Below are 11453 nucleotides of genomic sequence, written 5' to 3' on the forward strand. Positions count from 1 at the left end.
ATATTGTCTAGGATTATTGTCTCATCTGAAGGCCCAACTAGGAAAGAATCTACTACCACACTCATTCATGAATTGCTGACAAGATTTCGTTCCTTCAGGGTTGTTGGATTGAGGGCCTCAGTTTCTTGCTAGCTGTTGGCCACAGACCACTTTGAGTTCCTTCCCATATAGTCCTTTCCAACATGGTACCTTTGTTTTATCAAGTGAACAAGCTGAGAAGGCAAGAAAGGGTGCCAAAAAGAAGTCACAGTCTTCCATAATTGTTTTAGTTTCCTAAGCCTGCTGTGAGAAAGTACCACAAACTGGGTGGCTTAAACAACAGAAATTTATTCTCTCACAGTTCTGGAGTGTAGAAACGCAAAATCAAGGTGTTACCAAAGCCATATTCTCTCCGAAGGCTCTAGGGGAGACTCTGTTCGATGTCTTTCTCTTAGCTTCCAGTGTTGCCATCAATCCTCTCCATTCTTTGGCTTGTAGACCATTGCCCCAATCCTAAGGATCAATTTTATATGTTTACTTTGTCACATAACAAGCTATGATTTATGATTCATAGATTTTATAGTTAATTTAAGACGTTCCTAGGCATAATGATAGTTTTTAAAAGGCAAAACTTCTCACTAATGAAAGGGACCATTAACAAAATATATTAAGGGTCAAAATTTACTCATTGTAACTAAGATGTATGAAAAAAATTTTTCATTTTCTATAATATGTTTTATTTCTTTGCAATCCCCATTCCAGTGCAGTATTGGGGAGAAAACTCTCAAACCTGTTCACTGAAGGACCTTGGGCTCTTCCTTTTTAAAATAGACTCCTTGGGGTAAACCTAGTCACTTTTGGAAAAACATTTCTTCCCTTCTCTTGTGTGCCATCTGGGTACAGTAACATCACGTCAACAAACTATTTGCACTTTTTGAAATCTACCCCATAGAAAAATTTAGAATATGTAGCAAATTTATATATGTGTGTCTAAGTAGCTATGCAGACATGCATACACACACACACACACACACACACGCACACACACACACACGCACATATGGTTTATAACAGATATAATTTATAATAGATAAGGATTAAAAACAACCAAAACATTCATGAACAGATAAATGGCTAAGTAAAGTATATGCATATTTATGCAATGGAATACTATGCATCAGTTAAAAAGAACTAGGTAAATCATATAAGCTGATATGGAAAGATGTCAAAGACCATAAATAACTGATAAAAGCAAGTTGCAGAATAATGTTTACAGCATAGTGGCATAAGCATGCTATGTGCAAAAAATAAATGTGTATATGCAAGTGTATAGAAAAAAGTCTGAAAAAGATACAAATCAACAGTGATTACTCTCAGGAGGGATGTTGAATTGAGAGGATGAAGGTGTGAAGAGAAACTTACTTTTTACTCTGTTGTTTGGAATTTTACAATGTATGTGCATTTGTATCGTGTGTGTAATTGAAATCATTTTAATTTCTAAAATCACTGTGTTTTCTCTGAAAAGGAATATATAATAATAATAGTTAATCTGTTACTCATAGGAAAAGCTGCCTGCATAGACAAGTTATGTATCACACCTCAAGAACTGATTTCTCGCCTGGGCGAATTTGGACAGTTCTGCCCTATCAGCCTGGCAGAATCACATGAACTAGTTGATTGCTCTATAACTGATTCATTGGAATTTGCAGCAGAGTTCAGAGGGCACTATTACAAAATGAGTTCTCAGGAAAATCTGAACGTAAGTTTGTTCCTAACTTCACGTATTTACTAGGGAAAGAAAATGCCTGTCTCAGAATTCATCAAATAGGAAGGCGTGAGTACAGCTGGGAACAAACACCCAGGAACTGGAGACCAGGAGCCCCATTATTGGAACCTATGACAGTAGAACCAATGAGGCAACTTGGAGGGCAGTCCTGAGACTGCACCCCAAGATATATTTTGGCATACAGTGGAAGTTCAGGGTCAGTGATGGGCCCTCAGCTTAACAGGTAGGGAAACCCAGCAGTGCTTCCTACCAGTGGAGGGGATGCTGAGCATCAGGACTCAGCCCACAGCTGGGCATCCAGGGGGTTAAGCTCCCACAGTGCAGAAGGGAAGTCACAGTCAGTAGAAATGAAGAAAGATCTCACCTATGTCTCTCCTGTGCTTTAAAATGTTTTCATCACTGGGGTTCCCTGTATATCTGTACACTATATTTCTGTTTAAGGCAACAGAATACAAATCTGTTCTAATATTATATCTATAATTTGTGAAGATAAAGGCTCATAGATGAAGACCATCAGATGCCTCTGAACATTTTACTTTCCTCTAAAGAGGTAGAATTTTTTTTATCACTTTATTAAGGAGACATTTAATTCTTCCTGCATATATAAATGGCAGTCACAGAATTTTAAAACTAGAAGTGACATTAGAGATCATGCATCTGGTCTGCCCTCTCCATTTTACAGTGTTAACTAAAGCTAGAGAGTTACCTCCCCTGCCAAACAGCACCCAACTAGTTCATTATACTGCAGAGCTGGAAGACAGATCAGCAAGTGACGTGCACTCCCCTGTGTCTGGCACATAGCACGAGCTCAATAAATATGTTCTGTGTGAATTAGTGAGGGAGTGAGTGAACCGTGCGAGAGATCAGGAGAGAGACCTTGGATGTCATCACTTGGGGAAAGAGCCCCTGCAGAGCAGAGAGTAGCTCTCAGCTGGGTTGCTGCTGAAAATGCAGAAAAGCAGGAGAGCCCCCGTGGGTTTTTGACTGGCAAAGTACTCCTGTTTTAAATGGTCTTATTGCTGTAATCATTTCCTGTAGAAATTTTTGGAGAACCCAGAATTGTATGTGCCTCCGTTAGCACCTCATCCACTACCACCTGCCGACATGATCCCCAAAAGGCTGACACTGTCAGAGCTGAAGAGCCGATTCCCCAAGTGCGCGGAGCTGCAGGGCTACTGTCCAGTGACCTATCAGGATGGAAACCACAGGCAGGTCCTCACCCTCAGGGGAGGTTAGGGTGATATCTCTACTCAGAATAGGCAGTTCCTATAACAATCTTAACATTTGGGTTAAAAGATCACTATTATTTAACTGGAAAATGTTTTATCTCTTCCTTGAGTTGCATAGGTAGAAAATGAAACATTTTTGACATTTTATTTATACAGTGCTGTGTATTAATTATACAATCTTTTTTTTTCTTGTCTTTCAGATATGAGGCCCTTGTACCTGGTAACATTAAATTTGCTTTAGAATATCGTGATCGTATATATATTTGTGAGACTAGAGAAAAACTCGAGAAATTTTTGAGGTGAGACCTTTCACTAAGTTACCAATATTGAATATCTTCTATGTTCAGTGCACCATGCTGGGGTGTGTGTGTGTGTGTGTGTGTGTGTGTGTGTGTGTGTACATGCATAAATATATTTGTGTGTATAGACATACTTATGCATACATACATGCATATACACACATATACATACATGTATGATGATGACTAAGAACTGGTTCATGCTGTCCCAAGGCCTGAGGCTCTGAGGTACATTAGACTCTACATACCTGTTAACAGCAGAATGTGATGGCACTTAGGGTGGGGAAATGCCAGGAGTTCTGGTAATGTGTAGCCCAAAAGTCTGGCTGAGTTGTCTGTTGGGGTAAGGCCTGAATGAGGAGTGGGAGTTGGGTAGATGAAGGGAAAGAGGGACGGGTTCCAAGCAGAGAGACCTACAAACAAACCTGGCCCAGGGGAATAACAGAACTGCAAGAAAGTCAGCGTGGCTGGACATGATGAAGAGAAAAGGAAAGGATTGAGAGGTGAGGCTGGAGATGGTGAGCAGGGCCAGTGGGTGAAGATCAGATAAAATCACCCTAAATTATTTGAACTTGACCCAAAAGGCAGTATGAATATATTAACTGGTTTTGCGTATTATATTCAAATTCGCTTTGGAGAGAAACCATCACTGGAGTGTTGATAATGGATTGGAGGCAGGAATACCAGTGCTAAGGCTGGTAGAATGATCTTGTCCAAAAACATACAGCATGTTTGAGGTCACCCATGAAGACTAGTGTGGGGAAAGCAGTGGGCTTAGGACCACACCCTGAGAAACGCCAACACACAAATGTGAGGAGAAGAGCTTGCAAGGAGAATGATAAAGAAGAACCTACATAGAAGTGAAGGAGAGCCAGGTTGAGGAGGCTGTGGGGAGGAGGGGAGCTGGGTGGGGGTGGGGGGTTGGCCAACAAGTCTAAATGCAGTTTAGAGGTCAAGCAAGAGAAGACCTAAAAAGTGTGTCAGATTTCGGTTATAACGGGTCATCGGTGATCCTGGCAAAAATGGTTTCAGTAGAGTGAGGGGCGTGGAAGGTAACTACAGCGTGCCACACTCTCGATGCGAGGTGAGGAAATGAGGACACCAGAGGTGACACACACACAGGTTACCTACAGCAGTGGAGGGCGTGAAGCACCTGCGGGAAGCAGCCTGGGTGTGAGAGTGCAGGGCACGGTGGGGTCTTCTGCGGACCAGCCAATGGGCAGGCCCCAGGTAAGGAGAGCTGATGCTACTTATCTACTGCCAGATGTTTCTGTTTCACAAGTTGGAAACCAGATTCCTTTTTCTTTTTAAACCAAATTATTCTGTTTCTGTTTTTGTTTTTTAATGTTCATCACTGATTTACATTTCTAAAAATACTATGTTGATCAGATCGGATGGAATTTGTGCGGTAGTTTGTGATCTCTACTGAAGCTCACAGTTTCAAGAAGTTTAAAAAGAGAAGACACCAGTTGCTATAAATGATTTAGGATGGAAGGAGCGAAGGTTGTTTTTCTTTTTCCTTTTTTTTTTCAATGAGGAAGCTAGGAGCACATTTAAATGCAGATGAATGGGGAGGATCCAATAAAGAAGGAAATGCCAAAGTGGAGAGAGAGAAATCACTCTAGAGAGGCTGGTGGGAGCAGGGGATCCAAAGTCTGAGGAGAGGCGGAGAGGGCGGAGGCAGCTCTGACGGGGAGGTAAGCTCCCCACGGAAAGAGGAAGTGTGTGCAGCTCCGCTTGTGGTGACTGGTTGAGGAAGTGCCCTTGGAACGGCTTCTGTCTATGTAACACGGCATCTGTGTCGAGGGTTCCCTGGGAGTCAGGAGGATGAGAACAAAGTTGGCTATTGTTGCTGTGAAAAACAAGAAAAGTGAGGCAAAGTGCGCAGCACTGAGGGCCAGGCAAAGTTGCAGGGCACAGATCTCCAGCAGTCCCCATCTTCTCACTTGTCACATTCTCTCCAGTGGAGAAAATCAGCCTGGTGAACTTTATCTCTTAGTTGTCTCTTACACATCCACTTTTCCTGTGTATTCACAGCGAGTGTATTTGTGAGCAGCTATCTGATGATCTTTATGTTCTCAGGTTGCCAGAGAAGTACTGGAGCCAGAAGCTTCCGCACAAACTGCCCCCGTTGAAGGAGCCCATCCATCTCACGAGTCTTCCTTTGCCTGGATATCTGGAACAGGTTCAGTCACATGACTGTCTGTGTACATACATTAGTAGAGTACAATGATCTCTTTTTTAACAATAATTTTTATTTTGGTAACACTGAAATTCAAGGCAGAGTTTTCTGATTTTAAGCTGCAAATCCACTCTGAACCTATTCTGGTTTTGGATGGCTGGGAAAATAAGAAGTGAGAAGAACCCCTGCTTCTCTAATTTCCAAATATCTGCAATAAAGTGAAGAGAAAGCAGACTGTTGTGAAATTGTTTACATTTGACTTGTGGTTAGATTTCTTATTTTGAATGTCAGGGTCTGTAAAACTTTTTAAATTTGAAAGGTGCAGATTCAGTCTCCGAGAGGTTTATTCACTGCTCAAAAGTGTCGAGTGGCAATACCACCACAACTGAACCGGCAAAGTCATATTTTGCCCCAAATCTAGGGGCAAATGCCCCCAAATACTACTCAAGTCACATCTTATCATCTAAATATAACTCTTTTTAAACAAAATAAAACTTACCAGTAATCAACCACTATTTTAAAAGCTCTTTTAAATTTTTCTATAAAATTAATGCCTAGGGCACAGTTTCATACCTTTCTCAGAAATTCTTAACCACTTCATTTTTTTCAACTTGCCTAGATGGTGAGCCTTTGGTCTGGTTTAATATCAAAAGGCAAGATGAGGCTCACCCAGAGAGGTGAGCAGCCTCATAAAAGGCCACGTTTCATCAGGAGGGCCTCACCTCTTCTTTGCCCACACAGGGTTCCAGAATCTTTGCTGCGGTGACTGACAACTGTGGTCTCTGGAATTCCTTGCCAGGTGGTCAAGGGTCCTGACAGCAGAGGCAGTCTGGCCAGTTCTGGCAATGGAAGTAGAAAACGGGCCAAGACAACTCAAAGCCCAGGGACCCCTTCTTTTGTCTTTAATATTTTATGGAAAATGTCAAACATAAAAATAGAAAGGATTGTGTAATGAGGCCCATGTATCTTTAGCCACCTGACATTCAGCCAATTTGTAATTTTCAATCTTCCTAATCAAAAGTACTTTGTGTTCCTTTCCATATTGGTTAAGTGGTCATTTAACCACCTTATAGGCCCCATCCCCAACACCAAAGAATAGCCTCTTTAACTATTTGCCACTAAGAAAAAAAGCTAAATTCAAATATACATGTGCTCTACATTGTCCCCCCTGCAGGGCATCGCAACTTCACTAATTAAAGCAATGAATGCGGCAGGATGCTTAAAGCCCAAATTCCCGTTTTTAAGTATAAAGAGATCTGCACTGCTATATATAGCATTTCACCTAAAAGGTATGTCTTCTTTAATGATATGCTACTCAGAACTAATTTAACATTATTTGTAGTATACATGAGAAATGTATAGGATTGTTGAGCTGAGTCGGCTGCTTGCATTGGTAGCACTACAAATATTTTAATGAAATATCATTGTTAATAGCAAATATTTTAATGAAAATAACAAATTTGAGTTTCTAGTAAAGCAAGGACTATGAGTAATATGACCGGCTCTCAGTGATCCACACCACGGAGAAGGTGAGTAGAGGCAGTTACGGTCTAAGATGGAGCAACCCCCAGATCTCACCTGTGGTTTCGGTATCTTCTCAGCTACAGCTGTGCAACCCTTTCACACGCATAGTTCTCTTTCTTTTTAATTGAATGAGTCACTAACCTACCAGAAAACATTCAGTTCTGTGACATTTTCTACAGCCTTCAATCCCAAAAGTTCTGAATATACAAGAAGGAAGTATAAGAAGAAGTTGGAGCAGTTTATGGAGAGATGTGAACTCATCACATACCTGGGTGCCAAGATGACCAGAAAATACAAGGAACCTCAGTTTAGAGCCATTGACTTTGATCATAAATTACAGACCTTTCTCTCTCTTAGAAATATAGACCCAGTTAATGGCTAGTTTGCTTGGGCAACTGCAACCAGGACGTCAAGAGTTTTCCGAAAGGGTTAGAAGGAAACAGGTTGAAAATCTGGCCCTGTCTGCTGTACTTTTTCCCTTCTGAGCGATACACTTCGGCTGCCGGCCGTCAAATGGACTCAAAGCTCTACCGGCCCAGAAAGGGTGCACTTCTGGAAGCATACATCTTGACATAATTTAAAAATGTATCTCTCTTTGCACTCATGATTTGCATTCATACATTCATGCTTTAACGACATAGTTATTCCATTTAGAATATTTAGGTAACTTACTTTACTTAATCTATTGTTCAATTTCCTTTTTAACATTTTCAGCCTCTGTTAAAGAAAATTAGTAAATGTTAGAAAGCTTCCAGAAACAAAATTAACATTGATATAGATAAAATAGAAACTTTGGTTACACTTACAACGTAAGGAGTTGCTTGTAAACTTCATGAACCTGAGACACTTTATCATTTTCCCAACAAAATAAATGCATTGAGATAACTAAATGGCTGCCTCTTTTATTTTTCTTAAATATTCAAGAAGCAAGCTTTATACATTATTTTGTAATTAGAAATCACCTGGAGTTTTGAAAAGGATGAAATCTGGAGTCTTGTCATATGACATTATCCAGAGGTATATATGTTAGAGGAAAACTCACTAAATTGCATTTGAATGAGATTTTTAAAATATTATCAATTTTTCAACAGCAGTATAAGAAATACAGAATATGAAATAGCAAGATTGGCTCTTCAAAAAATAAAAAATACAACTACTAACTGTGTGATCTTGGGTAAATCTCAGTTTCTCTGAATGTTTGTTGTTTAATCTCCAAAATGAGTGATTTAGGGGTTTTTTTCCAGCTTAATGAGGTATAACTGACAAAATTACATATATTTAAAGTGTACAACATGGTGATTTTGATACAGGTATGCATTGTGAAATATGTCCCACAATCAAATTAACTAACCCATCCATCACCTCACATAGTTAGTGTGTGTCTCTATGTGTGTGTAGTGAGAACCCTTGAGAGCCACTCTGTTAGCAAAATTTAAGTATACAATACAGTATTATCAACTATAGCCACCATATTGTACATTAGGTCCTCAGAATTTATTCATATTATAATTGAAAGTTTGTACCTTTTGGCCAATATCTCCCATTTCTCCTACCGCTCAGCCCTTGGCAACCACCATTCTACTTACTCTCTGCTTCTAATGAGCTTGACCTTTTTGGTTTTTTAGATTCCACACATATATGATACCATGCAGTATTTGTCTTTCTCTGTCTGGCTGGCTTATTTCACTTAGCATAATGTCCTTCACGTTCATCCATGTTGTCTTTGACCCTATAATTTCAACAATGTTAATTAAAAACTAGAAGGCTGTCCTATATATTTTTGTATAATATATTTTCATAACAAAATATGTTTAAACAAAACAAAAAATAAGAATTGAGATTCTAACCAGAGGGTGAAAGACATTCCAGGAGTTAACGAACATGTATATTTACCAAATGTGAGCCAGGCATGGTGAAGACTGCTCAGTTTATACAAGCATGTATATACTTACAAGGACCTCTCTCAGTCTAGGGTAAGAAATAAAAATGTAAACAGATACACAACACCTCTACAAAATACAGGAGATATAGGGCCTAGAAACTGGAGCACTACTGAATTAGTCTTGTAAAATCTCTATAAAGTGGGGGTATTGTCCCTATAAAGGTGCCCTATTGGCACAGAACAATGTCAATTACTCTTCTATTCCCCTCAGATACATTTAAGTCATGAGCTTTGGACTATAGTTTCTGCCTGCTACAGTTATCAGTCAACCATCATAGCCTGCAAGGATGTTTTTGCTTCCCTTCATAATGTCAAAGGACTTCTACCAACCTCTAGTTGCTAGATGATTGTGACCCTCTCTTTTCTTCAAACTCCTGCTGGGTTCTCCATTGACCCAATTCACCCAGAAGCCAGTAGGTACTGGGCTTTGTTGAAGCCTTTGCAGCTTCCAGGGCCAAAAGATGGGGAAGAAGAGTGGAGATTGAATTTGGAGGGGAAAGAGAAAAAAATCTGGATAGCCTCTTCTGTTTCAATATTCACCTGTAAGTGATCCTATAAGAATTTATAATCTATACTCTGATAACTCCAATATTAATATCCCAAATTCTGTTCTCATCTCTGAACTTCAGACTCTTGTCTACATGTGCTTACTGTATATCTTTACTTGGTTATCTAGTTGACATCTCAAATTTAATATTCCCACCCCATACTTGTTATTCACCCAGTTTCTCTTTCTCCAGTTTTCTCCCAGATTAGTTCATGGTAATGCTGTACACTCAGCTGATTTGGTCCCAAACCTAGGGATGAACCTGGATTGTGTTCTTTCCTTCACTCCCCACATCTCATCTCTCAGCAAGTCCTGTCAAAGATTACCTCCAAAATATACCATGAGTCTGGGCTCTCCTCACGTCTTGTACTCCTCTCACCTACTTCCCATGCTTCTGTCCATGTTCCTCTAGGATCAACTTTCCATCTAGCACCTGGAGCAGTCTTTAAATATATAAATCAGATTTCATCATTCTCTTTTTAAAATCTTCCAATGGCTTCCTTCTTCAGTTAAAATAAGATCCAAACACTTTACTCTTGTCAGATGTGTGATTAATTTTATATGTCAACTTGAAGGGTATTTTTGGATGAGATTCAAATGTAAATCAGTGGACTGAGACTAAAATTGACCTCCATAATGTGGGTGGGCTTTATCTAATTAGTCGAAGGCCTGAATAGAACAAAAAGTGCAACCTCCTTGAGTAAAGGCAATTTTCCTGCAGACTGCCTTCAGACTTCATTTGCACTATCAACTCTTCTGGGTCTGAAGCCTGCAGATTTTAGACTTCCCAACCTCCATAATCATCAAGCCAATTCCTTGGAATAAATGTAAATCTCTGTGTGTGTGTATATACATATATATATCCCATTCGTTCTGTTTATCTTGAGAACTCTGGCTAATATAGCATAAAACACCTTGCATGATCTAGTCCTGCCTCACTTTTCAACATCTTCTCCATTCTCTTTTATCTGTTCCCTCTTTCTTTTGGATTGACTAGGACTTTTTAATTTCATTTCTCCTCTGAAGTTTTCAAAGTTATGCACTCTATTTCTACCCACTGAGTAGCTATCACTACTCTTAACGTGAATGCTTAGTCTGAAGATAATCAATACCTCTATCCTTAAAACACTTAATACTATTCACCAGCTTGCCATCTTAAATGCTATTTTACTCAATATTTCAGACCTAGTTTATTTATTATCCAAAATAGACATTTTCTTTTCATAATCAGTGTTTATTTAGATTTTCCCCATGTTTGCTGTTTTTCTCTCTGTCACCAGTCCTCCTTACATCTCAGACTTTCCTTGTAGGGTTATTTTCCTTCCTATAGTAGGGGTTTGTTGGGGGTTAATGCTTTCAATTTTTGTTTGTCCAAAACTGTTTTGATTTTGTCCTTGTTTGTTATGATAGTTTTATGATATAAAAAATTAGAAATAGACAATCTCAATAAGCCTATATCTATTTAAAAAATTGAATCAATAAATAATAACCTTCAAAAATGGGAAGTGTCAGGTCCAGATGGTTCACTGGTAAATTCTATCAAACATTTAAGGAAGAAATTATACCATTTCTCTACAAAATCTCTATTTTTCTATCAATCTCTTTCAGAAGATAGAAGCAGAGGGAATACTTTCTAATTCATTCTATGGGGATACAACTACCCTAATACCCTAATACCAAAACTAGACCAAGACATTACAAGAAAAGAAAACTATAGACCAATATCTCTCATGAACATGGATGTAAAAACCCTAAGCAAAATATTAGCAAATCCAATAAGTATAGAAAGACTTATACACCACAACCAAGTGAAATTTATCCCAGGTATGCAAGGCTGGTTCAACATTCAAAAATCAGTTAATGTAATCCACCACATTCACAGATTAAAGAAAAATTACATGGTCATATCAATAGATGCAGAAAAAGCATTTGACAAATCCCAACACTCATTCATTATAGAAACTC

The 11453-nt window shown here is 39.1% G+C and overlaps 1 protein-coding gene across 1 annotated transcript in view; it reads left to right on the top strand.

Annotated features, from left to right (window-relative positions):
- AK9 (adenylate kinase 9) overlaps nucleotides 1-7381 on the top strand; it is a 126763-nt gene extending 119382 nt beyond the window's left edge. Inside the window, exons 35-40 of the mRNA XM_088024266.1 lie at nucleotides 1542-1738; nucleotides 2804-2973; nucleotides 3195-3293; nucleotides 5376-5478; nucleotides 6650-6764; nucleotides 7179-7381. Coding sequence (XP_087880392.1) covers nucleotides 1542-1738; nucleotides 2804-2973; nucleotides 3195-3293; nucleotides 5376-5478; nucleotides 6650-6764; nucleotides 7179-7381 — 887 coding nt within the window. The remainder of the gene's footprint in view (nucleotides 1-1541; nucleotides 1739-2803; nucleotides 2974-3194; nucleotides 3294-5375; nucleotides 5479-6649; nucleotides 6765-7178) is intronic.
- Nucleotides 7382-11453: the final 4072 nt, after the last annotated feature.

Source organism: Eumetopias jubatus, unplaced genomic scaffold, assembly GCF_037043125.1.
Source record: "Eumetopias jubatus isolate StellerSeaLion01/CBP00866 unplaced genomic scaffold, mEumJub1_p1.0 scaffold_6, whole genome shotgun sequence".
Classification (NCBI taxonomy): domain Eukaryota; kingdom Metazoa; phylum Chordata; class Mammalia; order Carnivora; family Otariidae; genus Eumetopias; species Eumetopias jubatus.